The 23,219-nt window shown below is 43.6% G+C and overlaps 1 protein-coding gene across 1 annotated transcript in view; it reads left to right on the forward strand.

The window, feature by feature from the left end:
- Positions 1-23,219, forward strand: part of LOC137335495 (solute carrier family 12 member 5-like) — a 290,880-nt gene that overhangs the window by 80,359 nt on the left and 187,302 nt on the right. Inside the window, exon 3 of the mRNA XM_068000838.1 lies at positions 16,156-16,302. Within this exon, the coding sequence (XP_067856939.1) occupies positions 16,156-16,302 (147 nt within the window). The remainder of the gene's footprint in view (positions 1-16,155; positions 16,303-23,219) is intronic.

A 23,219-nucleotide genomic window follows, 5' to 3' on the forward strand; every position in this document is an offset into this window, starting at 1 on the left:
CAATGAGGCATATGCCTCTACCAGAGGACCAACATGATCTTAAAGGGCCATTTTCTATGCCTCAACAGCTCTGGATGGCATCTGCAATATGCTCCAGGTTATGTGCCCCATATCATTGTGCCCTGCACAACTATGCCATTCAAAAAGGCCTGGACATGGACCTTCCAGGAGACATGGCCCTAGCACCTTTGGAGGGAGAACTATATGGAAGCAAGTACCAGGATGCCACTCGAAGGATTCCTCAGTGACTGCTGCAAGTGGCATCAGAGTACAACTGATTAATGAAGTATTCTCATCAATTTAACACAATCTACCTTTGTCACCGCTAACATAACTCCTTCTCCCCCACCTTCAAATATCTGACGAATCCTTCAATCCAGTACCCATCCTAAAACATCACAATATGTCAGACCTCTTTGGCTGTACATAACCGTGCAATAGTCACTTGATTGAATAAGTTGATGTCAAATAAGTGGACCCTTTCCTGCTTATAATCCCCATGAATAACTGAGCACGACATAAGTACACATTCTCCTTTAATACGACAAACTCCAAGTGAACAGAAGCCAATCTACTCTTTCTTTACAGCATGTTTCTCCTGGGAGTCTAAACGTGCATTTGGGGTCTGCTGTAGATTCCAATGAAGGTGCCACATACACCATTGATGCCTGCAATTAAACAGCTTCCCCGATATTGCCACAAATGAGGGCTGTAGGCTCCAGAGTCACAGCTGACAGTTGCTGTACAACCTCAGAGACTGACCTCAGCGTCTACATGAAGGTGTGATGTTCCTCGAACATCCTTCTTTTCAGGCGACTACCCAAGAGTTCTGGATTCCACAAGTCTGAAGCCATTGGCAACTTTCTCAGCCTCCACTGGGAAAGTGGCATGTGCTCACCCACTCCCCATTTCCTCTGGCTCCCTCATGCTCTCCGAATCATCCAGTGTCACATCCTCACTAACACCATCTAATTCCCCTGGTTATTAGGCAAGTGTGTAGTCATTAACCTGGCAACGGCACTGTGCCACTGATCTCACCATTTCCCACAACTAGAACAGAGTGTCTCCCCAATAGCTTATAGCCTGCTCCTCATAGTGGGTGAGGTGTTTGATGTCGGCAATGCCATCTCAAGTGTCTCTTGTGGACACTGTGCGCAAGCCGCTCCTGCACGAAGATTGAGAGCATAAGGTAATGCTAGTAAGGGAGGGCTGTGTACCAGCTGATGTATTACCCTCTGAAAGTGGAGGAAGGGGTTTTAAGATTCTGCCTGCAAGTAATGTCTGTTACATTCAGAGCTGCTTCTCTCTGTAACCAGCGTACAGTGTGAAGGTTTAGTTGAGCAGCTCTCCATTTTAGAGGGTGAAGACAGTGTTGGTGCCCAAGAAAAGAGAAAATGGCCAGCATGTTACCTTGCCTGCCCTTGTCAGGTCATTGAACTTTATCCAACACTGGTCGGCAGTTCTGAGAGTGAGGGGGTGGCACTCAGTGCCTGTCACCCCTCTCCACATGGCACAAGACACATTCTTTTGAGGCTTCTTTCCATAGAGACCGAGCAGTTTCTCTCTCCTCTACTGAATCTCCTGGAGGAGGATTTTGTGGTCAGTCTCATGGAAGTTGTGTGCTCTTCTTTCCTGTCTCTTTGAAATGGCCTTGCACCAAGCCAAAAATCTGCATGTAAAAGCAAAGGAACAAATTTACAAGTAATTATTACAAATGCTTAAATGTAGAGCGCCAAGTGTTTTTTCCAGCAGATTAACAGCGGCAATCTCAATGTGTAGATATAAAGAGAGGAAAATGTGATGAGAACAGGCTGTTACAGTGTGCAAAGAGCCAGCCTGAATTGTGGGACTGTATCTGAATTGGTGATTGAGCCAAACAGGGAACTCCACAGATTGACTGCATAGCTGAAAAAGAAAATTGTGATAATGTCTGTGATCCTGTGAAAGAGGAGGAAGAGTGAGGATGGATCAGGCAGACTGTTTAGACTGAAAGACATGTCAGGTACCACACAGGCTGCTGTGTGTTACATAATGATGACACACAGCCTTAGATCATCACGTGGATAGACTTGCCTTTATATAGCATCAGACCACGTCTCTCAGAAATGTCTCCAAGTGCTTCACGGACAAAGAATCACCTTGAAGTGCAGTGACGGTTGTTATCAAGACAGAATTGACAGCCATTCCATGCACAGAAAGATCCCACAAGCAGCAATGAGACAAATGACCAATTGATCTGTTTTTGGTGGGGTTGGTTGAGGAAAGAATGTTGGCCAGGACACTGGGAGAGCAACCTCCTCTTCTTTGAATGGTGCCATGGGATCTTTAGTGTCCACCTGAACAAGCAGATGGGACCTCATCTCATGACATCTCATTTGAATTACACTCCCTTGGTACCCCACTAGAGTGTCAGTCTAGATCATTCCCTCAAATCTTGGAAGGTTGAACACACACCCTTCTGAGTCAGAGGTGAGAGTGCTAGCAACTGAGCCAGTCTGACATATAAAATAACATAACCTCCTGAGGGTAACAAAGGATGCAGTATGTCACATAGCAAATAACACACAACCTGCAGTGGCCTGTTCACAGAATAACACAGAGCCTGCAGGGCATTAGAAGGTAGAAAACATCAATTTTTTTATGCCATTAAAGTTGACCTGGATGATCAGCCAAGAAATGACACTGGACAGGCTAGACTGTCCCATTCTCACTTGTGCTTGTGGAGGGCTCTCTTAAGGGAGAGAAAAGAAAGCAAAAAATTATAAACAGCAGAAAAAGAAACTCAAGGGCTGTTGGGTTTGCTTCAGATTCAAGGAAGTTATTGCCATCATAATATATTTTAGTAAAAGTTTACATCAGGAAAATAATTAATTTACATTATATTATATATTTAGACTCTAAATTCTCTCAATTGGGGTTGAAAATACAGAAACAATTTACTTTTAATACATCACTTATATAACATTGTTGATCCTTCAATAAGGATGACTTCACACATCAACTATATTGAGCTTCATTGATACTGAGATGCTCCATTCATGAATGAAATAAGATTGTCCCCAAACCCTCCACATGTAATAAAGAAGCAATAGATAAATGGGAGTGATTTCTAGGCAATAACCTTATCGCAGCATTCAGATGATCATTATAATCTACACTGATCAGGCAGCCATCAACTGAACCTTTTGATGGGTTTGCTGCGTGGGTAGCCTCTCCTCAGTATTATTAGTCAGTAAACCTTCCTGTGACTCATGTTCAGTGTTATTCTGTACTGCAGTACAACAGTACCCTCCCACAATCACATAGAAATATTACATAGAATTTACAGCACAGAAGCAGGCCATTCGGCACAACTGGTCTATGCCGATGTTTATGCTCCATACAAGTCTCCTCCCATCTTATTTCATCTAACCCTATCAGCGTATCCTTCTATTCCTTTTTCCCTCATGTACTTATCTAGCTTCCCCTTAAATGCATCTTCATTCACTGTCATTTAATGGCCCTGGCACATCTTTATTCTAGGTTACACCTTGTTACATGCATGCCAAATGTCAGCATCTCAGGTTCCTGGTCTGCATGTCAGTATTTACTAACAAAATCAGCATGGACCAGGAGAAAGAGTGGGTCTGACGAGGGTAGAGTGCCTCTTTGAACTGGGGCGAAGGTTTCATGTAGTAAAGTGACGGCTGAGGTAACTTTTGCATAGTTGATGGTCTGGTAGGAAAATTCAAATGTCACGTTCTTATCCTTTTAGATTAAAAGTGTAAAGGTGTGCTTAAAATTAATGAGAATGCATTGGTTTTAATGTAAAAATTTAAAACGCTGCACAGATTTTGTGGCTTAGGACATGTGGATTTCCCCTCGAGGCTCCTGCATATTTATGCAATTCTCACCCTAATACTAGTGAAGTATTGTCGGGTATATCAATAGCTTAAGTTACAAAGTGTGCGGAACTATTTGTTTTCACATATCGTAGGGTTTACCATCAGCGCTGCTTTGAGTTGTCAGTTGTTTTGAAGCTGTTGGTCGGCTTTTGTCAGTTTTGTAGGTTGGCAAACTTACGACAAATGACGGAGTGGAAAAGACCAGCTGTCTGTCTCAACCAGTCATGGTGCAACCGACCATTACGATCTTCAACACCTCAGTGCCCACCCCCCCCGCCAACCCCCATCCACCAGCAGTCAAATAATCTCCTAGGAGAAGCAAAAAAAAGAGAAAAAACCCTAGGCCAATTCAGGGAGATAAAACTCTGGAAAATTCCTCTCTGAAGGCGATCAAAACAAGTTCTAGAAGACCATAGAGACTATGAGGCATTCACCCAATACGCAACCTACCTTTTGTGCACAGTGATATCATCCATAGCCAGCAACTCGTCCAACTCACTTTTGAATGCTTGCAGTGAACCTGCACTCACTGTACGAACTGGCAACTTGTTCTAAAGGCCAATGATCCTCTGCGGAAAGAAAACCTCCTGACATCTGACCTAGTTCTAGGCTTACGTACCTTATAAGGATGTCTGCTGGTTCTCCGTAGCCAATTCAAGTAGTCTATCCACAGTCTAGACTCTTCATTATTTTAAAGACCTCAATCAAATCTTCCCGGCATCAATGCTTTTCTAAAGTAAACAGCCCCAGCTCTCTAAGTCAATTGTGATAACTAAGGGCTTTTAAACTAGCTATTAATCTAGTGACTATCCTCTGAACCTTTTCCAGGGCCTCCATATCACACACCATGTGAGGGGACCAAAAGTATACGAAGTATTCTAGAAGAGTCCTAACCAAGATGTCATACAAGGATAACAGGCCTTTGTTACCTTTAGACTCGACTATTCCAATGCTCTCCTGGCCAGCCTCCCACCGTCCACCCTCTGTAAACGTGAGCTCATCCAAAACTTTGCTGTCCATATCCTTACTCGCACCAAGTCCCGTTCATCCATCACCCCGTGCTCGCTGACCTACATTGGTTCGCTGTCAAGCAATGCCTTAATTTTTAAAATTCTCATCTTGTTTTCAAATCCCTCCATAGCCTCACCCCTACCTATCTCTGTAACCTCCTCCAGACCTACAACTCTCCGAGATCTCAGCACTCCTCCAATTCTGGCTTCTTGAGTTTCCCCAATTTTAATCGCTCCACCATTGGCGGCCGTGCCTTCAGCTGCCTAGGCCCTAAGCTCTGGAACTCCCTCCATAAACCTCCGCCTCTCTGCCTTGCTCTTGTCCTTTAAGACGCTCCTTAAAACCTACCTCTTTGACCAAGCTTTTGGTCGCTTGTCCTAAAAATATTCTTATGTGGCTCGGTGTCAAATTTTGTTTGATCGCACTGCTGTGAAGCGCATGGGGACATTTTACTATGTTAAAGGCACTATAGACAATCATAGAATCATTGAATTATACAGCACAGAAGGAGGCTATTTGGCCCATCGTGCCAGTGCTGGCTCTTTGATAGAGCTATTCAATTAGTCCCACTCCTGTGCTCTTTCTCCATAGCCCTTCAAATTTTTCCCCTTCAAGTATTTATCCAATTCCCTTTTGAAAGTTATTATTGAATCTGTGTCCTCTGGTTACCGACCCTTCTGCCACTGGAAACATTCTCCCTTTATTTAATCTATCAAAACCCTTCATGATTTTGAACTCCTCTATCAAATCTCTCCTTAACCCTCTAGTCTCTTCATGTAACTGAAGTTTATCATCTCTGATACCGTTCCAGTAAACCTCCTCTGCAACCTCTATAAGGTCTTGACATCCTTCCTAAAGTGTGGTGCCCAGAATTGGCCACAATACTCCAGCTGGGGCCTAAGCAATGTTTTGTAAAGGATTAGCATACCTTCCATGCTTTTGTACTCTATGCCTCTATTTATAAAGCCAAGGACCCGGTATGCCTTTTTAACAGCCTTCTCAACTTGTCCTGCTACCTTTAAAAACTTGTGCACATATACCCCCTGTTTTCCCTGTTCCTGCACCCACTTTGAAATTGTACCATTTAGTTTATATCGCCTCTCCTCATTCTTCCTACCAAAATGAATCACGTCACACTTCTCTGCATTAAATTTCATCAGCCATGTTTCTGCCCATTTCACCAGTCTGTCCATGTCTCCCTAAGTCTGTCACTATCCTCCTCACCGTTTACCACATTTCTGAGTTCCGTGTCATCTCCAAACTTTGAAATTATGCCCCGTACATCCAAGTCCAGGTCATTAATATATACCAAAAACAGCAGTGGATCCAACACTGACCCCTGAGGGACATCACTGCACACTTCCCTCCAGTCTGAAAAGCAACCATTCATCACTACTCTCTGCTTTTTGTCCATTAGCCAATTTTGTATCCACGCAACCACTGCCCTTATAATCCCATGGGGCATGGAATCCCATGCAGCTACTTGTGCCTGCAGCTCGCCAACCTTATTCACCACGTTCCATGCATTTATGCACATGCACTCCAAACCCATCTTAATCTGCCTTGCATTTCCCACTTGTCTGTTCCCTCCTATTTCTGAACTGCTCTTTATTCTAATGCTATTTGTCTCTCCCCAGTCCCCTGTGCACCTTGTATCTCCTCTCTAATGTTTCATCCCGGTGCCCGTCCCCCTGCCAAATTACTTTAAACCCTCCCTCACAGCTCTAGTTAGCCACCCTGCTAGGACGTTGGTCCAAGCCCTTTTGAGGTGCAACCCGTTCATCTTGTAAAGATCCCTCCTGCCCCAAAACTGGTCCCAATGCCCCAGGAAACTGGAGCCCTCCCTCCTGCACCATTTCTTCAGCCACGCGTTAACCTGTCTTATCTTACTTGCATATAAATGCAAGTTTGTTGTTGTTGTTGTTGTTGTATATTGGATTGTCCTAGCAATCTGTCCTAATACTCTTGTTGCTATTGAGTTCACAGGGAGTGCTGGACCCACGTTGGTTGCAAACAAAAGCTTTACAATAATAGTAGGTCATCACCCACTACAGCCAGGTTACATCATGCTGTGCATCTGTCTGATACATCAAAGCAATCTCAGTAATACACATAATGGGCTGGCTGCATCAAGCTTTACTTGGCATACAGTTGCATTGGGCATTTTGAGTCAAAGAAGTACTTTCATTTCAGATACCTATGTTACAGGGAACTGTAACAGGACTCCTCCATCCACTCCCCCCTTACCCCCGCTTCCCAGCTGGGAGCTTCGCTCAAAGGGATCGTGGAATGAAGAATCAATACTACAATGCCGTAGCCCTATCTTTGATCCACACTCCCTTTTGAATATGACTCCCCGCAGGGAGTGCTTTATCGATGATTTTAACCTCAAATGTGCATGCAAGACACATCAGCAGACAGCTGCATGGCACAACCCTGTGAATTTACAGAGAGCGGTTGTTTTTCCACCACATCCGTGTCTGTCTTGGGATTGCTGTAGACATTGGAATGCTAGGAACATGACTCCCCGAGGCTGCTTGTGATGCCCAACATTGTGTGATTGTACGAAACAAAACAAAGATCTGATATGCATCTACATATCATTGCTGTATATCAGTATTTACTTGAGATTTCACAGGCCATCTTAATGCAAGTTTGCAAAATTCTTATTCCAGGTTTCTGTAAATCTGTTTTGAAGTTTAAAAATAAATATCACTAGGCTTATACAGTAGGAGATCAGATTTAATTCTGCAGCAGATTTATGTATATAACGTGCTTAGGAGGAGAGATGTCCAGCTGTGGCTGGATTTAAAAGTAATACACTAGACTGCTGTTGAGAAATGTCTGTTTATAATCTGAAATGCCCCAGTTATATTTCAGCAACCGTACAGCACTGGCAACACCATCAACATTGATGTGGGCACCGGCTGTGAGTATACTTGAGTGGGCAAAGGTTGATGACCGCACATGTAAACTCAAGCACTCGTCACTGGCCTCCGACTGCCAATGGTGGTCAGCTCCATCAAGACTGCCATTAGAACTGAATGATAGTGCAAGGAACCACCTGAGCTTTTTTTTCAAACTTCGAAAGCTAAAGTTTGAAAAACAAACGATGCACCTGCTGAAATTCCTGTGTGAAAGATGCTCAGTTCTCATGATGCAGGCCTATCTTTTCTAAGAGATGCTCTGACAACAAACTGCGCCATAAAGCCAGTCCCACAGAATTATATTACATGTTTTCCATTGACGTTTCATGGATGATTGCCAAACCAACACAAGAGCCCAGATTTTTCTACAAATAACCTGTGGCTCAGTGGGTAGATCTCTGCTGTTAACTAGGTTATTATTATACAAATAATCCTCAAGTTTACTCCTGATAATTGAATCTATTATTTTACATGGGATTGAAATGGGACTAATGGGTCTGTAGTTGCCTGTATTTGCTTTGTTGCCCTTTTTGAATATGGGCAACATGTTGGATTGTCCCTCCCCAGTGTTCATCGACTTCTTCATAATGATCATCAATACCTGACAAATCCCATTCCCTGTCTCTCTTGGTATTCTTGGAAAAACACTATCTATCCCTGTGTATTTGTCTGAGCTCTGTCTAGGTAGTAGCGATCATAACATAATAAGGTTTAAAATAATGATTGAGAAAGACATAGAGTCATAGAGTCATAGAGTCATAGAGTTATACAGCACGGATAGAGGCCCTTCGGCCCATCGTGTCCGCGCCGGCCATCAGCCCTGTCTACTCTAATCCCATATTCCAGCATTTGGTCCGTAGCCTTGTATGCTATGGCATTTCAAGTGCTCATCCAAATGTTTCTTGAATGTTGTGAGGGTTCCTGCCTCCACAACACTTTCAGACAGTGAGTTCCAGACTCCAACCACCCTCTGGGTGAAAAAGTTCTTTCTAAAATCCCCTCTAAACCTCCCGCCTTTTACCTTGAATCTATGTCCCCTTGTTATAGAACCCTCAACGAAGGGAAAAAGCTCCTTAGTATCCATCCTATCTGTGCCCCTCATAATTTTGTACACCTCAATCATGTCCCCCCTCAGCCTCCTCTGCTCCAAGGAAAACAAACCCAATCTTCCCAGTCTCTCTTCATAGCTGAAGCGCTCCAGCCCTGGTAACATCCTGGTGAATCTCCTCTGCACCCTCTCCAAAGCGATCACATCCTTCCTGTAGTGTGGCGACCAGAACTGCACACAGTACTCCAGCTGTGGCCTAACCAGTGTTTTATACAGCTCCATCATAACCTCCTTGCTCTTATATTCTATGCCTCGGCTAATAAAGGCAAGTATCCCATATGCCTTCTTTACCACCTTATCTACCTGTTCCGCCGCCTTCAGGGATCTGTGAACTTGCACACCAAGATCCCTCTGAACCTTTGTCTTGCCTAGGGTCCTCCCATTCATTGTGTATTCCCTTGCCTTGTTAGTCCCTCCAAAGTGCATCACCTCGCACTTTTCCGGGTTAAATTCCATTTGCCACTGTTCCGCCCATCTGACCAACCCATCTATATCGTCCTGCAGACTGAGGCTATCCTCCTCGCTATTTACCACCCTACCAATCTTTGTATCATCAGCGAACTTACTGATCATACCTTTTACATTCATATCCAAGTCATTAATGTAGACCACAAACAGCAAGGGACCCAGCACCGATCCCTGTGGTACCCCACTGGCCACAGGCTTCCAGTCACAAAAACAACCTTCGACCATCACCCTCTGCCTTCTGCCACTAAGCCAGTTTTGTATCCAAAGGCCAAGGCACCCTGGATTCCATGGGCTTGTACCTTCTTGACCAGTCTCCATATTAAGACAAAAACCAAAGTAATAGATTGGAAAAAAGTTAATTTTGAGGGGATGAGAATGGAACTAGGGAAAGTAAACTGGAAAAAAATTTGACAGACAAAGTGGTGGAACAGCAGTGGGAAATATTTAAAACGGTGATCAGTAGAGTTCAGGAGAAATATATTCCTCTAAAAACAAAAACAAACTAGCCAATAATGCAACCCATGGTTGAATAAAGAGATAAGGGTAAAATTAAAACTAAAGAATGTAAAAAGAAATAGTAAAGTATTCTACAGGCACATAAATAACAAAAGAAAATTAGGATAGAGATAGGGTCACTAAGGTGATGCTCAAGTTAAACTCACAGGTAATGAGAGTGAAATGGCAGAAATACTGAACAGTAACCTTGCCTCAGTATTTACCAGGGAGACTATCAAGGAGGGCATGTAAAAACATTTAAGATAGAAAGGGGGGAGATAATTGATAAACTAATCAAACTTAAAGAGGATAAAACCCCTGGTCCAGATGGATTGCATACCCAGATATTAAAAAAGTTAGGGAGGAGATAGCAGAGGCACTATTGCATATATATAAAAAATCGTTAGAAAAGGGACTAATGTTATCCCTAAAGGAGAAAGAACAAGACCAGGGAACTATAGACCAGTTAGCTTAATGTCAGTGGTGGGAAAGATATTGGAATCTTTATTCAAATATATAATAGAAAACATCTAGAAACTGAAAATATAATAAAGAATAGTCAGCATGGATTTCAGAAGGGAAAGTCGTACTTGACCTATCTTATTGAATTCTTTGAAGAAGTAGCAGAAAGAGTAGACAAGAGTAATGCATTAGACGTAATATATTTGGATTTTCAAAATGCCTTCAATAATGTACTGCATTGTAGACTCAGGACAAAAGTCAGAGCAAGTGGGGTCAGGGAACAGGTAGCAGAATGGATAGCAAGTTGGCTACAAAACAGAAAACAAAGAGTAGGAGTTAAGGGTAGCTACTCAGACAGGCAAAAGATGGGAAGTGGTGTTCCACAGGGATCGGTGCTGGAAACACTGTTATTCATAATTTACATTAACGATTTGGATTTGGGAATCGGAAGTACAATTTCAAAATTTGCGAACGACACCAAATTAGGGGGTATAGTTAATACAAAGGAAGAATGTGTCAAAATGTAAGAGGACATTAATAAACTTGCAGAATGGGCGTGTAATTGGCAAATGAATTTCAATATAGATAAGTGTGAAGTGGTGCATTTTGGTAGGAAGAATAAGGGGGCACATACTGCTTGGATAATAAGAGTCTAAATGGAATAGAGGAGCAAAGAGATCTAGGGGTACAGATACACAAATCACTAAATGTAGCAACGCAGGTTAATAAGGCCATAAAAAGGCAAATCAAGTTCATTTCTAGATGGATAAAATTGAAAAGCAGAGAAGTTAGGTTAAACTTGTATAGAACCTTGGTTAGACCACACTTGGAGTACTGTGAACATTTCTGGTCTCCTATTATAGAAAGGATATAGAGGTATTGGAGAAGGTGCAAAAAAGATTCGCAAGGATGATACCAGAACTGAGAGGATATACTTATCAGGAAAGGCTGAACAGGCTGGGGCTCTTTTCTGTAGAAAAGAGAGGGCTGAGGGGTGACCTGATAGAGGTCTTTCAGATTATGAAAGGGTTTGATAGAGTAGACATAGAGAAAATGTTTCCACTTGTGGGAGAGCCCAAGACTAGAGTTCATAAATATAAAGTAGTCGCTAATAAATCCAATCGGGAATTCAGAAGAAACTCCTTTATCCAAAGAGTGGTAAGAATGTGGAATACGCTAACACATATAGTAATTGAGGCAATTACAATAGATGCATTTAAGGGGAAGTTAGATAAACACATGAGGGAGAAAGGAATAGAAGGGTATCTTGATAGGGTTAGATGAAATAGGGAGGGAGGAGGCTTGTGTGGAGCATAAACTGAAACAACATAGGCCAGTTGGGCCGAATGGCCTGTTTCGGTGCTGTTGTTTCGATGTAACTCAATGTAACTGACTTTGTCTAATTTATATCAAAGTCACTAATTTTGCCTATTCTCTGTGTGGGGAGGGCCCATTGGTCATGTCTCCTGAGAGGAAGTAATTATTTAGATTATTGAATATCTTTTGCTCTTCCTGTTTCAGCCCTTTTTCATCTTTTATGATTCTCTCCTTTTCTCTGATTGCCCTTTTCCATTTAAACTACTGAAAGAATTTCTTACTGTTATGTCTTTTATCTGCAACCAAGGTTTATTTCCAGAATTCACTTTGCCCCTCTCGCCGTCCTTTCAACATATTTCTGCATCTTCCTATGCTCAGCCCAATAAACTTTAGCCTTTCCCCCGGCTGGATTTGTAAAGGTTGTTTTTCCTTTATATTTCACTTCTAATTAATTTGTTGAACCATACAGGGTCATGTTTGCTGATTCTAGATATGTCTTTATCTTGCATGCTCAGCATTATACCTTTTAAAGTGTTCCACTTATCTTCCACTGAAGTGCGATTGAAGAAACTCTCCAAATCAATTTGCTGATGGTGTTCCCTTATTTCTTTGATGTTAGCCTTTAAGAGTCAGCTTAGTTGTATCTCTGAGTCAGAAGGTTGTAGGTTCAAGCCCTGCTGCAGGGAACTAGAACACAAAATCTAGGGTGGTAATTTTAAGCTAACCCGCTCGGCAGGGCTTCTGTGGAAAGCAAAACCAGACAGGGTGTATAATGGGTGCCTGATGTGATCTTGTCAGTTTCCCACCGGGCGGGTTAAGTTAAATTTACCCAGACTGGCACTTCAGTATAGTATTGAGGTAGTGCTGCATTGTAGGAGATACTGTCTTTTGGGTATAGCATTAAATTGAGGCCCTATCTGCCCGTTTAGGTGGATATAAAAGATCCTATAGCACCATTCAAAGAAAAGTAGGACCAACATTTATCCCTCAAACAACTCCATCAAAAACAGATTAACTGGTCATGTATCTCTTGCTGTTTGTGGGAGCTTGCCATGTGCAAATTGGCTACTTATTTGCCTGCCAAGCATGAGTGCCTACACTTCAAAAGTAATTCATTGGATCTGAAGTGTTTTGCAATGTGTTAAAGATGTGAAAGGCACTATGTAAATGCAAGTTCCTTCTTTCAAAATGATACACATGGCTCCTACTCCTTGGTATTTCTGAACCCCAGATCAGGTGGAACATGATCGTTCTATTGTTTCTATCACCCAAGTGCCAGACTCCCATTTCCTGTACGTTGCTTGAGGCACTTACCATAACCAGGTCAAGATGTCTTCTGCCTCTCATTGGTCCCATTATAAACTGGCTCATGAAGCTATCGTGCATTACATTGACCACCTCAAATATATGGGGCATGAATTTAACTCGGAAATATGGGTGGGTTAGTGGCGGGGGGGGGCAGTAAAAATTCCAAAAATCTAAAACCTGCCCCAACCCGCCAACCTGCCCATTTCCAGTTTTAATGGAGGAGGGACAAGGGGCAGGCAACCAACCAGCTCTCAGGAGGTGGGTTGGTCACTAAAAACTTTCAAGGAGGCTGCGGGCCTCCATGTTAGCAGATTTCTTTTGTTTTTAACCCCTGGGGGCCGGGGTTCCTGGGCCTTCTACTTCACGCCACGTAAAAGGAGGCGAGAAGGCCTGGGATCAACAGATAAGTGCCTTTATCACACTGCTTGTGGGCCCGGAGGAGCAGGAGTCCCCAGGCCCGATAAGCCTACGTGCAGCGGCCCTACAAACACGATTTACTGCCCCCTCCTCACAATATTGAAACCCCCTCATGATCTCCGAATCACCCCACAATCTCCGCTCCCCCCACGATCTCCGAAACCCCGCTTGATCTCCGACCTCCGCGATGACCCCGACCCCCCCAATAACTGAGCCCCCTGATGACTTAGCCCCCCCAATAACCGAGCCCCCCCAATGACCGAGCCCCCCCCTCGATGACTGACCCGCACCGAATGATTGAGCCCCCGATGACTGAACCCCCAGTGATCCCTGACCCCCCGGTAACCCCTGAAACCCCCCCCACCCCTGACACCCGACACCCCCCACCCCGATAACCCCCGATGACAGACCCCCTCCAGTGGCTGAGCCCCTCCCGACCCAATGACTGAGGCCCCAGATGACTGACCCCCCCCCCCCCCAGTGAGCCCGACCCCGATGACTGAGCACTGCCCCCTGGTGACCCCCAAGCCCCCCTGATGGCACCCGCCCCCTCATCTAACCCCTGTTCACGTCCTCTTCCTTCCTCTTCTCTCGTCTGACTGAGGCCAGCCTGTCAACCAGCCTGGCCTGTCAGGCGGGGAACCGTCAAAAAAAAATATCCTTACGTCAAAATCATAAGAACGTCCACGAAACCCATACTTCTGGGTTTCCCATCAGGAAATCCCCACCCCCCTCAGCCCCCTTCCCGACTCCCCGATAAAATCATGCCCATGTTTTCCTTTTGCTGCCAATTGTGGGGATTCGAGGTTCGATAACTTTAATCAAACAACATGAAGCAAGTACCCGAGTACAAATTTAGTACTAATTAGCATGCCGATCAGAGGATGACTGCTGTGGGAAATTGAACTAACGTATTGGTGCAGAAAGAGCTTTTATGAGGTTTGGGTACATTGACCATGTGTAGCAAAATCTTAAACCTGTTCTTCGTAAGCACATCTACAAATTCACTACAGATTGTGCAGAAGAAATCTTCCCTCCCATTATTGCCCTGTATATATGCTGTCTCCGGCTCTGAGAGTGCCCAGTGCTGATCCTGGCTGCCAAAATTGAAAACACATTCCATTCGCCAGCACTGATATCCCTTAAATCAATTAGCACAAAGCCCCCTCCTCCCAATCTACACAGAAGAGTCGAATTTAAAGAGGCCTTTGCTGTTCCGAGGTGATAGGGAGAGTCTCACTATCGTAACTTTTCAAGAAATTGAAGAAGTCTTTGATCTTCTTGAATACTGTTTCTTTTTTATACTCTTTGTCTTTTTTTTGTACTTTCAATTCAGTGTGCATCCTGATGACACCTTCAGGGCATTAGATTAGGTGATTTGTTCAGCTTGAAGGTGTTGGGGACTTCATTCATTAATATGCATTAGTTGAACCAAATTCCCTGAAGCACCCTGACTTAATGACTGCATCTCTACGGATACTCACTCTCGTTCCCCCCGCTGGGAGAGCTCTGTAGTCCTCCTGGCTGGTCCTTCTCGTGATGTGATCAGCACTATCAGTTACACAAGACATAAAGAGCAAAAAACAGATCGCAGGGAGAATATTAAAGCTAAACCTGATAGTTTTTAAACTATCTTGATACTCGGTTTTTAAGGAGCTGAATTAGGGTGTTAACTGTGGGTTGCAAAACTATGATTTTCCATCACTTTCTCTGTGATAAAGTAGAATTGGAGAAATGAGAAACAGCTGGTGGGGGGAAGAATAGTCAGTGCAGTTCTCCCCAAGAGTGCATGTTATATGTTTTCGGTGTTGTCACTCAAATTTCATAAACACATAACTGTAGAACTGTGAAATTATTGTTGACTTGAACTGTGAAAAACACCCAACAGTATAATTAAAGATTTTGAGGTAGAAATTTGTCACAGCCATTTGTGGGAGTATAACTGACGCGAGCCCGAACCCGGAGGCCCGAGGCTTGACAGAAATTGCCGCCTCCTCCTAGGCACCTCACTGCTTTGCCTGGATCCAGTTTGGGCCGGCTGCCTTGCTGGCTGCGGCACACAGGTAAGCCCAGGGAGGGGGAGGAGCCCTTCTGCTCCTTCTGCCTCCACATGTACAAAAAAACCTCACGGTTTCTTTGCCGGTCCCTTTAAGGACAAATGGTTAGGCTGCTGTAAATCCGGAAAAACTAGTCACAGCTTGCGCAGTGCAAGCTCTGACTAGCCTTAAGGAATTTAACAAACGGGCCTTGAAAAGGGCGCAGGACCTTCATTTCAATATTGAAATTAGGCTGGTGCTTAATTCTGGCGGCCATTAGGGTCGCCTAAAAAAAAGGCCCTGATGAAATTAGCAGTGGCCCAACCGCCCATGCAGGTCGACCACGGGCCGTCACACTGCTAAATTCGTCATCACTGCACGCATTTTACGACCATAAATAGGGGTCAAAAATGTTGATTTTCTGTCCCTTTGTTTTTCCAAACTAGTGCTGTGTCTCAATAGAGCATTTTGAACTATGTAACATTTGAGTGAAACTTTGGTGGTAATAAGCCAGCCACTGCTGGTAGGAGCAATTTGAAGTAATTCTAACTATGACACAAGAAATGTATCGCACAACATTAAAGTATTTAAGTGTCATTCTTCCCATGGTGTCTTGGTACCAATGCAGTAAATAAGCTGGACATTTGTAATAGGTTTTTAATCATGGAAACTCCAGTTCTGAGACTTTTTTAATTTTTTCACATTATTTTCTTTCTTTGCAGGCTACACGGATGGGCACAATCATGGGAGTCTACTTTCCCTGCCTGCAGAATATTTTCGGAGTCATATTGTTCTTACGTCTTACGTGGGTTGTGGGGGTCGGTGGAATCGTGGAATCTTTCTTCATCGTCATCTTGTGCTGCTCATGCGTAAGTGATAACTCCCTCTCTACTTGCTCATCTGAGACATTCCTTTAACCCTGAACACAACATCGCACAAAGTGGACATTTGTCAAGCTCGCCTTGTAAGCTTCCAAGTCGTAATGGCAGAAATGTGAGCAAGACAAGCCAAGCATTTTACAGGCTCAATAAAAGATATTTCAGGATGAAACAGTCCCATTCACCCTCCTCCCATGCACCCACCCTCAATGAAAAAGACAAAGCCAGGAATTGAAAGAAGAGCTTTTGTAATAAACAGACTGTGTAGGGTTGTGATAGGACACACTGAATGAAGAAGTGGAATGATGTTGTGGCAAATTCTGGCCAATTATTCAAGACATATGTAGAATCACATCCAGCTGTGTAACATAGGGATATACAGGACTGGAGAAAACTATTGCAGTCCATCTGCCCATCCCAGTTCAATCAACCGATGGACAACTGGCATTCCAGTTACACGCTATAGAAATAATCCAAGCTGTAGATCCTCTTATGACTTATTTAGTAAATACACTGCCCATTGTTGAGTTGAGTCATACAGACCAGTAGGGAACTGAGCCATGAAGACTTTAAGATCCCAGAATCAATCCACAGTCAATGGTGAGTTAGCTGGTCATAACCACGGTGGTGACAGAGACCCTCCACAGCTGGAACTCTCTATTATTATTCATTGTCTAGGTTCACATGTGAACAAAAGTCATTTGAGCACTTAGCGCTCATGGAATTGTACGCAGGGGTGAAGTGGCAACTTTAGGAGAGGGGCAAAAATAAGGAAATTCCAAGCCATGATATTTGGACATCTTCTAATGAGTAAAGATAGAGAAATGGCGGTAGAAATTAGTCTGGGCCAGTTTTCAGGCTTAGACTCAGTGCTGCTCGAGCCGAGCGCATCCAAACAGAGAGACCCGAAGCCGTCCCAATATTGGGCCTCAGGCCTCACCTACATCCTTGGGGTGAGCTGCTGGCACTAGCTGATGCCACCACAGGCATTTCGCCCCACAGGTAAATTCCGGAAGAGGGGGTGGATCGGGCAATGGGAGGGTTGATCTCCAGGACTGTGGAGTCGGGGGGAGCTCTCCTGCTTACTTGTAGTTGGCGGCTGCAAGGGCCGCTGAAGAATCCTGAGCGAGACAGGCCCAATGTCTGCCCGGCACATCAGAAACACATTTTATACAAGAGTCTTTCAAAGGGCGCTAGGCCCCTCGTTCACATATTTAAGGGGACCTAATACCTGTTTTAGGCATCCGCCCGGGATGCCTAAAGAACGATACCCATGAATTTAGTAGTTGGAACTACGCCTGCGCAGATTGGGTGCAAGCCGTCACACTGCTAATGTGGTATGCTTTGCGCCCTCTTTTCGGGTGTAAAACGTGGACAACACATACCAATTTCTACCTCATGGTAAATTTTTGTTGCAGCACTGATGTGCTAACACCTGATGTTACCAGGGAATGGAACAAATTATTTGCAACCTTTACAAAAACATAAAGTGTAATAAGAACATTACTAACTGCCTTGAACTGCTTGAATGCATTACTGGACTCCTACAAAAATTGGACAGCCAGTTTGAAGATGCTAGGTCTTCCAATTCCCATTTATTTTGAATTCAGAGATCCAGGGTTTCAATTTCAACTAGATTATTGTAAAATTATTGTAAAATTGTCATTACCTAATTTGGAACCTTGTCGTGAAACCTATTGGATAAGACGCAAGGAGGATTTTTAACTGCCTCCACCCAGCAGAAACCAGGCAGAACGAGAGTTAAAATCCAAGTGGTACACTTACCTCTCTTTGACCATCCTGTAGCCAATTTAACGCTGTCATCATCCCCTTCCTCAAAAAACCCATCCTTGTAAACAACCACACCATCTACAGCCTTTCCTCCTGAAAGACTTTGAATGTGTGGTCGCATTGAACACCCGTGCCTATCTTTCCTGCAACTCTATGTTTGAATCTCTCCAATCAGGTTTCTGCCCCTGCCAAGCACTGAAACGACCAGATTCAAAATCACAAATGACATTTTCCGTGACTGCGGCCACGGTGCACTCTCTCTCCTTGTGCGTCTTTCTACAGTCTTTGACCGGTCGACCATACCATCCTCCTCATGTGCCTTTCCTCCATTGTCCAGATGATTGGGACTGCCCTTGTCTGGTTCCACTCTTAACCCATCTTTTTGACTTGTTGTGTAACTGATAATGCTGATCACACCATGATGCCTCGGCCTCTTCTTCATCTATATGTTGTCCCTCTGCAACATCATCAGAAGGCATGACATCAGATTCCACATGTACAACGATGAAACCCAGTTTTACCTCCCCATCACTTTTCCACTGCTTCTGCATTGTCAGACTGCTGGTGTGACATCCAATCCTGGATGAGCCTCAATTTCCAGCAGTTAAACATTGGGAAGACCAAAGCCATTATCTTCGGCCCTACTCACAAACTCCGTTCCCTTGCCACCAATTCCATCGTCCTTCCTGGCCACTGTCTCATGTTGAAGCCAACTGTTCACAACCTCGGCATGCTATTTGACTCCTAGTTGAGCTTCCGACCCCATATCCTCTTCATCACAAAGACCTCCTACTTCCACCTTCGTAACATCGCCCATCTTTGCTCTGGCCTCTGCCCATCTGCTGTCTAAATCCTCATCCATGCTTTTGTTATCTCCAGACTCGACTATTCCAATGCTCCCCTGGCCAGCTTCCGATCCTCCATCCTCCTTAAATTTCAGCTCATCCAAAACTCTGCTGTTCATAGCCTAACCCATACCAAAGTCCACTCTCCCATCACCCCTGTGCTTGCTCACTTCATTATTTAAGAAGGGTGGGAGAGAGAAACCAGGAAATTATAGACCTATTAGTCCAACATCCCTTGTGAGGAAGTTGCTAGAATCTGTCATTAGGGTCAAAGTGACTGAGCATTTGGACAAATATGAGCTGATCAGAGAGAGCCAGCATGGATTTGTAAAGGGTAAGTCTTGTCTAACTAACCTAGTTGAATTTTTTAAGGCGGTCACTAGCATGGTGGATAAGGGAGTGTCTATGGATGTTATTTATATGAACTTCCAGAAGGCATTCGATAAGGTTCCACACAAGAGACGGTTAGCAAAAATGACAGCGCATGGAATTGGAGGCATCCTATTGACATGGGTAGGGAATTGGTTAGGAGACAGGAGACAAAGAGTAGGAATAATGGGTATGTGACTAAATTGGCAGGATGTAACTAGTGTAGTTCCCCCAGGGATCTATACTGGGGCCTCAGCTTTTCACTATATATATCAATGACTTGGATGAAGGAATAGTGAGCCGTATGTCTAATTTTTCGGACAACACTAGGTTAGATGGTACAGTAAGTAGTGTAGGTGGGAGCAGAAAGTTGCAAAGGGACATTGATAGATTAAGTGAGTGGAAAATACTGTGGCAGATGGAATTCAATGTGGGGAACTGTAAGGTCATCCACTTTGAACCTAAGAAAGACAGAGCAGAGTATTTTCTAAATGGAAAGAAGCTAGGAACTGTGGAGGAACAGAAAGATTTAGGGGTCCATTTACAGGAATCACTAAAAACTAGTGGACAGGTACAAAATTAATTAAAAAGACAAATCGGTGGAAGTTATTCTGCAGTTGTAGAAAGCTCTGGTTAGACCCCATCTGGAATACTGTGTTCAGTTCTGGGCACCGCACCTCAGGAAGAATATATTGGCCTTGGAAGGGTTGGAGTGCAAATTCACCAGAATGATACCGGGGTTAAAAGGGATAAATTATGAAAACAGGTTGCATAAACTAGGCTTGTATTAAGGGGTGATCTAATTGAGATGTTTAAGATGATTAAAGGATTTGATAGGATAGATAGATAGAACTTATTTAGGAGAGTCCAGAACAAAGGGGCATTACCTTTAAATTAGAACTAGGCCGTTCAGGGGTAATAATCAGGAAACAAAAGTTATACACAAAACAAAAGTTCACACAAAAGTTAGTGGACATCTGGAATTGTCTCCCCCAAAATGCTCCTCCAGCCGTATAACCCTCCAAGAACTCTGAGTTCCTCTAACTCTTGCTTCTTGTACATCCACATTTCCTTTGACCCATCATAAGAGGCTATGCCATCAGCCATGCAGGCTGTACGCTCTGAAATTCTTTCCTTAAACCTCTCCTCCACTCCACCTCTCTCTCATACTTTAAGACCCGTCCTATCTCTTTGACCAAACTTTTAATCACTCCTCCTAATATCTCAACCTTTAGCTCTGTATCAGTTTTTATCTGATTAGGCTTCTGTGAAGCACCTTAGGATGTTTTTCTACATTAAAGGCGCTACATAAATACAACTTGTTCTTGTTGTTAAGACGATAGGGGTGGTTTTACAGTGTTGCAGCCCTATCTCTGGGGTAGCTACTCATACTTGCAAAGGGTAGGAAGTGGTGTTTCACAGGGAACAGCACTGGGACCAATGTTGTTTGCAATTTACATTAACAATTTGGACTCGGTAATTGGAAGTACAATTTCAAAATTTGCGAACGACACCAAATTGTGGGGTATAGTCAAAAGGGAAAAATGTATCAAAATGCAAGAAGAGATTAATAAACTTGCAGAATGGGCGTGTAAACAGCCAATGAATGTCAACATAGATAAGTGTGAGGTGGTGCATTTTGGTAGGAAGAATAAGGAGGCCACATACTGCTTGGATAATAAGAACCTAAATGGGGTAGAGGAGCAATGGCATCTTGGAGTACAGATACACAAATCACTAAAAGTAGCAACATAGGTTAATAAGGTCATAAAAAAGGCAAATCATGCACTCAGGTTCATTTCTAGAGGGATAGAATTGAAAAGCAGAGAAGTTATGTTAAACTTGTATAGAATCTTGGTTGGACCACACTTGGAGTATTGTGCATAGATCTGATCTCCATATTATAGAAAGGATATAGAGGCATTGGAGAAGGTGCAAAACAGATTCCCAAAGATGATACCAGAACTGAGACGATATACTTATCAGGAAAGGCTGAACAGGCTGGGGCTCTTTTCTCTAGAAAAGAGAAGGTTGAGGGGTGGCCAGATAGAGGTCTTTAAGATGATGAAATGGTTTGTTAGGGTAGACGTAGAGAAATTGTTTCCATTTGTGGGGGAGTCCAAAACTGGAGGTCATAAATATAAGATAGTCACTAATAAATCCAATAGGGAATTCAGGTGAAACGTCTTTATCCAAAGAGTGGTAAGAATGTGGAACGTGCTACCACAAGGAGTAGCTGAGGCAAATAGCACAGATATATTTAAAGGGAAGCTAGATAAGTACATGAGGGAGAAAGGAATAGACAGGGATGTTAATAGGGTTAGATGAAGTAGGGAGGGAGGAGGCTCTTGTGGAGCATAAATGATGGCATAGTTGGGCTGAATGGCCTGTTTTTGTGCTGTAGAGTCAATGTAACTCGATCTCTGATCCCCACTCCTTGCAAACATGTTTTCCCTGCTGAGAGTGCAGGAACAAAGAATCACCCCAATAATGGTGTTTGCCTTTGCTCAATGGGTAGCACTTTCATCTCTGAGCTAGAAAGTTGTGAGTTCAATCCCCACTCCAGAAACTTGAGCATAAAATCTAGGCTGACATCTAGTGCAGTACTGAGGGAGGTGCCATCTTTCAGATGAAACGTTAAACTGAGGCTCTGTCTGCCCTCTCAGGTTGATGTAAAGGATCCCATGGCATTATTTTGAAGAAGAGCAGGAGAGTTCTCCCTGGTGTCCTGGCGAATATTTATCCCTCAACTAAAATTGCTAAAAACATATTACCTGGTCATTATCACATTGCTATTTGTGGGACCTTGCTGTGCGCAAATTTCCTGCTGCGTTTCCTACATTACAACAGTGACTACATTTCAAAATTACTTCATTGGCTGTAAAGCGCTTTGGGACGTCCTGAGGTCGTGAAAGGCGCTATATAAATGCAAGTCTTTTTTTTTCTCTTTTTAAATGATTTAGCAAAACCTCGTCAATTTGAAAAGAAACATGGATTCACGTGCATTAAGCATAAAGCCCCCAGTTTCTCATAAAGAGACAATATTTCATTTGTTATAAGATTATCTAATACATCAGACTAATTTGGTTCAACAACCTGACTAAAAATAAGGATTAGACAATTTAAGTGGTTTGAGACTTTATGAATTTAGGTGCCAGGACACATTATTTGACAGCATAAGATTAAAATAGGATCTCTGACGCTTTTGTCTACTTGGAACCTATGGGAATTCTTAATTCCATTTTTTTAGACAAGGTTTTCTTGCACAGTGCGTACCAGCGAGTTTGAAAGACACTTCATTGTCACTCACCCTGGCTAAGTTTGCTCTTGCCGAGGTGCCGTATTGTCACACTGTACTGTGCTTGTTACAAAAGTGAGAGCGTCATTTCACAATCTGGATTAACTGAATTGTGTACCTGGTAATCTTCACAACATCCTCCTGTGTCAGACAGATATAACCCTTTACTGCCAAGGCTAGATGTTGGGTGAGTTGATGGTGGTGTGGTAATTGGGGATCTGCTGCTGACTGTGCTGGGCAGTCTGTCATGTTGACTACTGCCCACCATTGTGAAGAAGATATTAGCCCTTGCTCTCCTGGTGGCTAATTGAGTCATACAGACCAGAAAGGTTGCAGGGTACTTCCCAGCTAAGTCAGCTGATTTACAACTGAGCTGAACTTTCCCCTCCCTGGAAACAATCATTCACCTCTTCCATTCAGCCCTGCCTGGCTGGTATCCACAAATCGCACCCTGACCCCACCAGCACAGAATCCATTACTGCCCCTTAGAACATTTGAACATCTCACTCCCAGCAGGAATTCCCTCAGAGGGTTCCCCTGATCGGCCGCCATATCTTTGGCAGATCTGCAGAAACCCCATTTCCGTGGGTTATCCAGGTTACCGC

This window comes from Heptranchias perlo, chromosome 19 (assembly GCF_035084215.1).
Source record: "Heptranchias perlo isolate sHepPer1 chromosome 19, sHepPer1.hap1, whole genome shotgun sequence".
NCBI lineage: Eukaryota > Metazoa > Chordata > Chondrichthyes > Hexanchiformes > Hexanchidae > Heptranchias > Heptranchias perlo.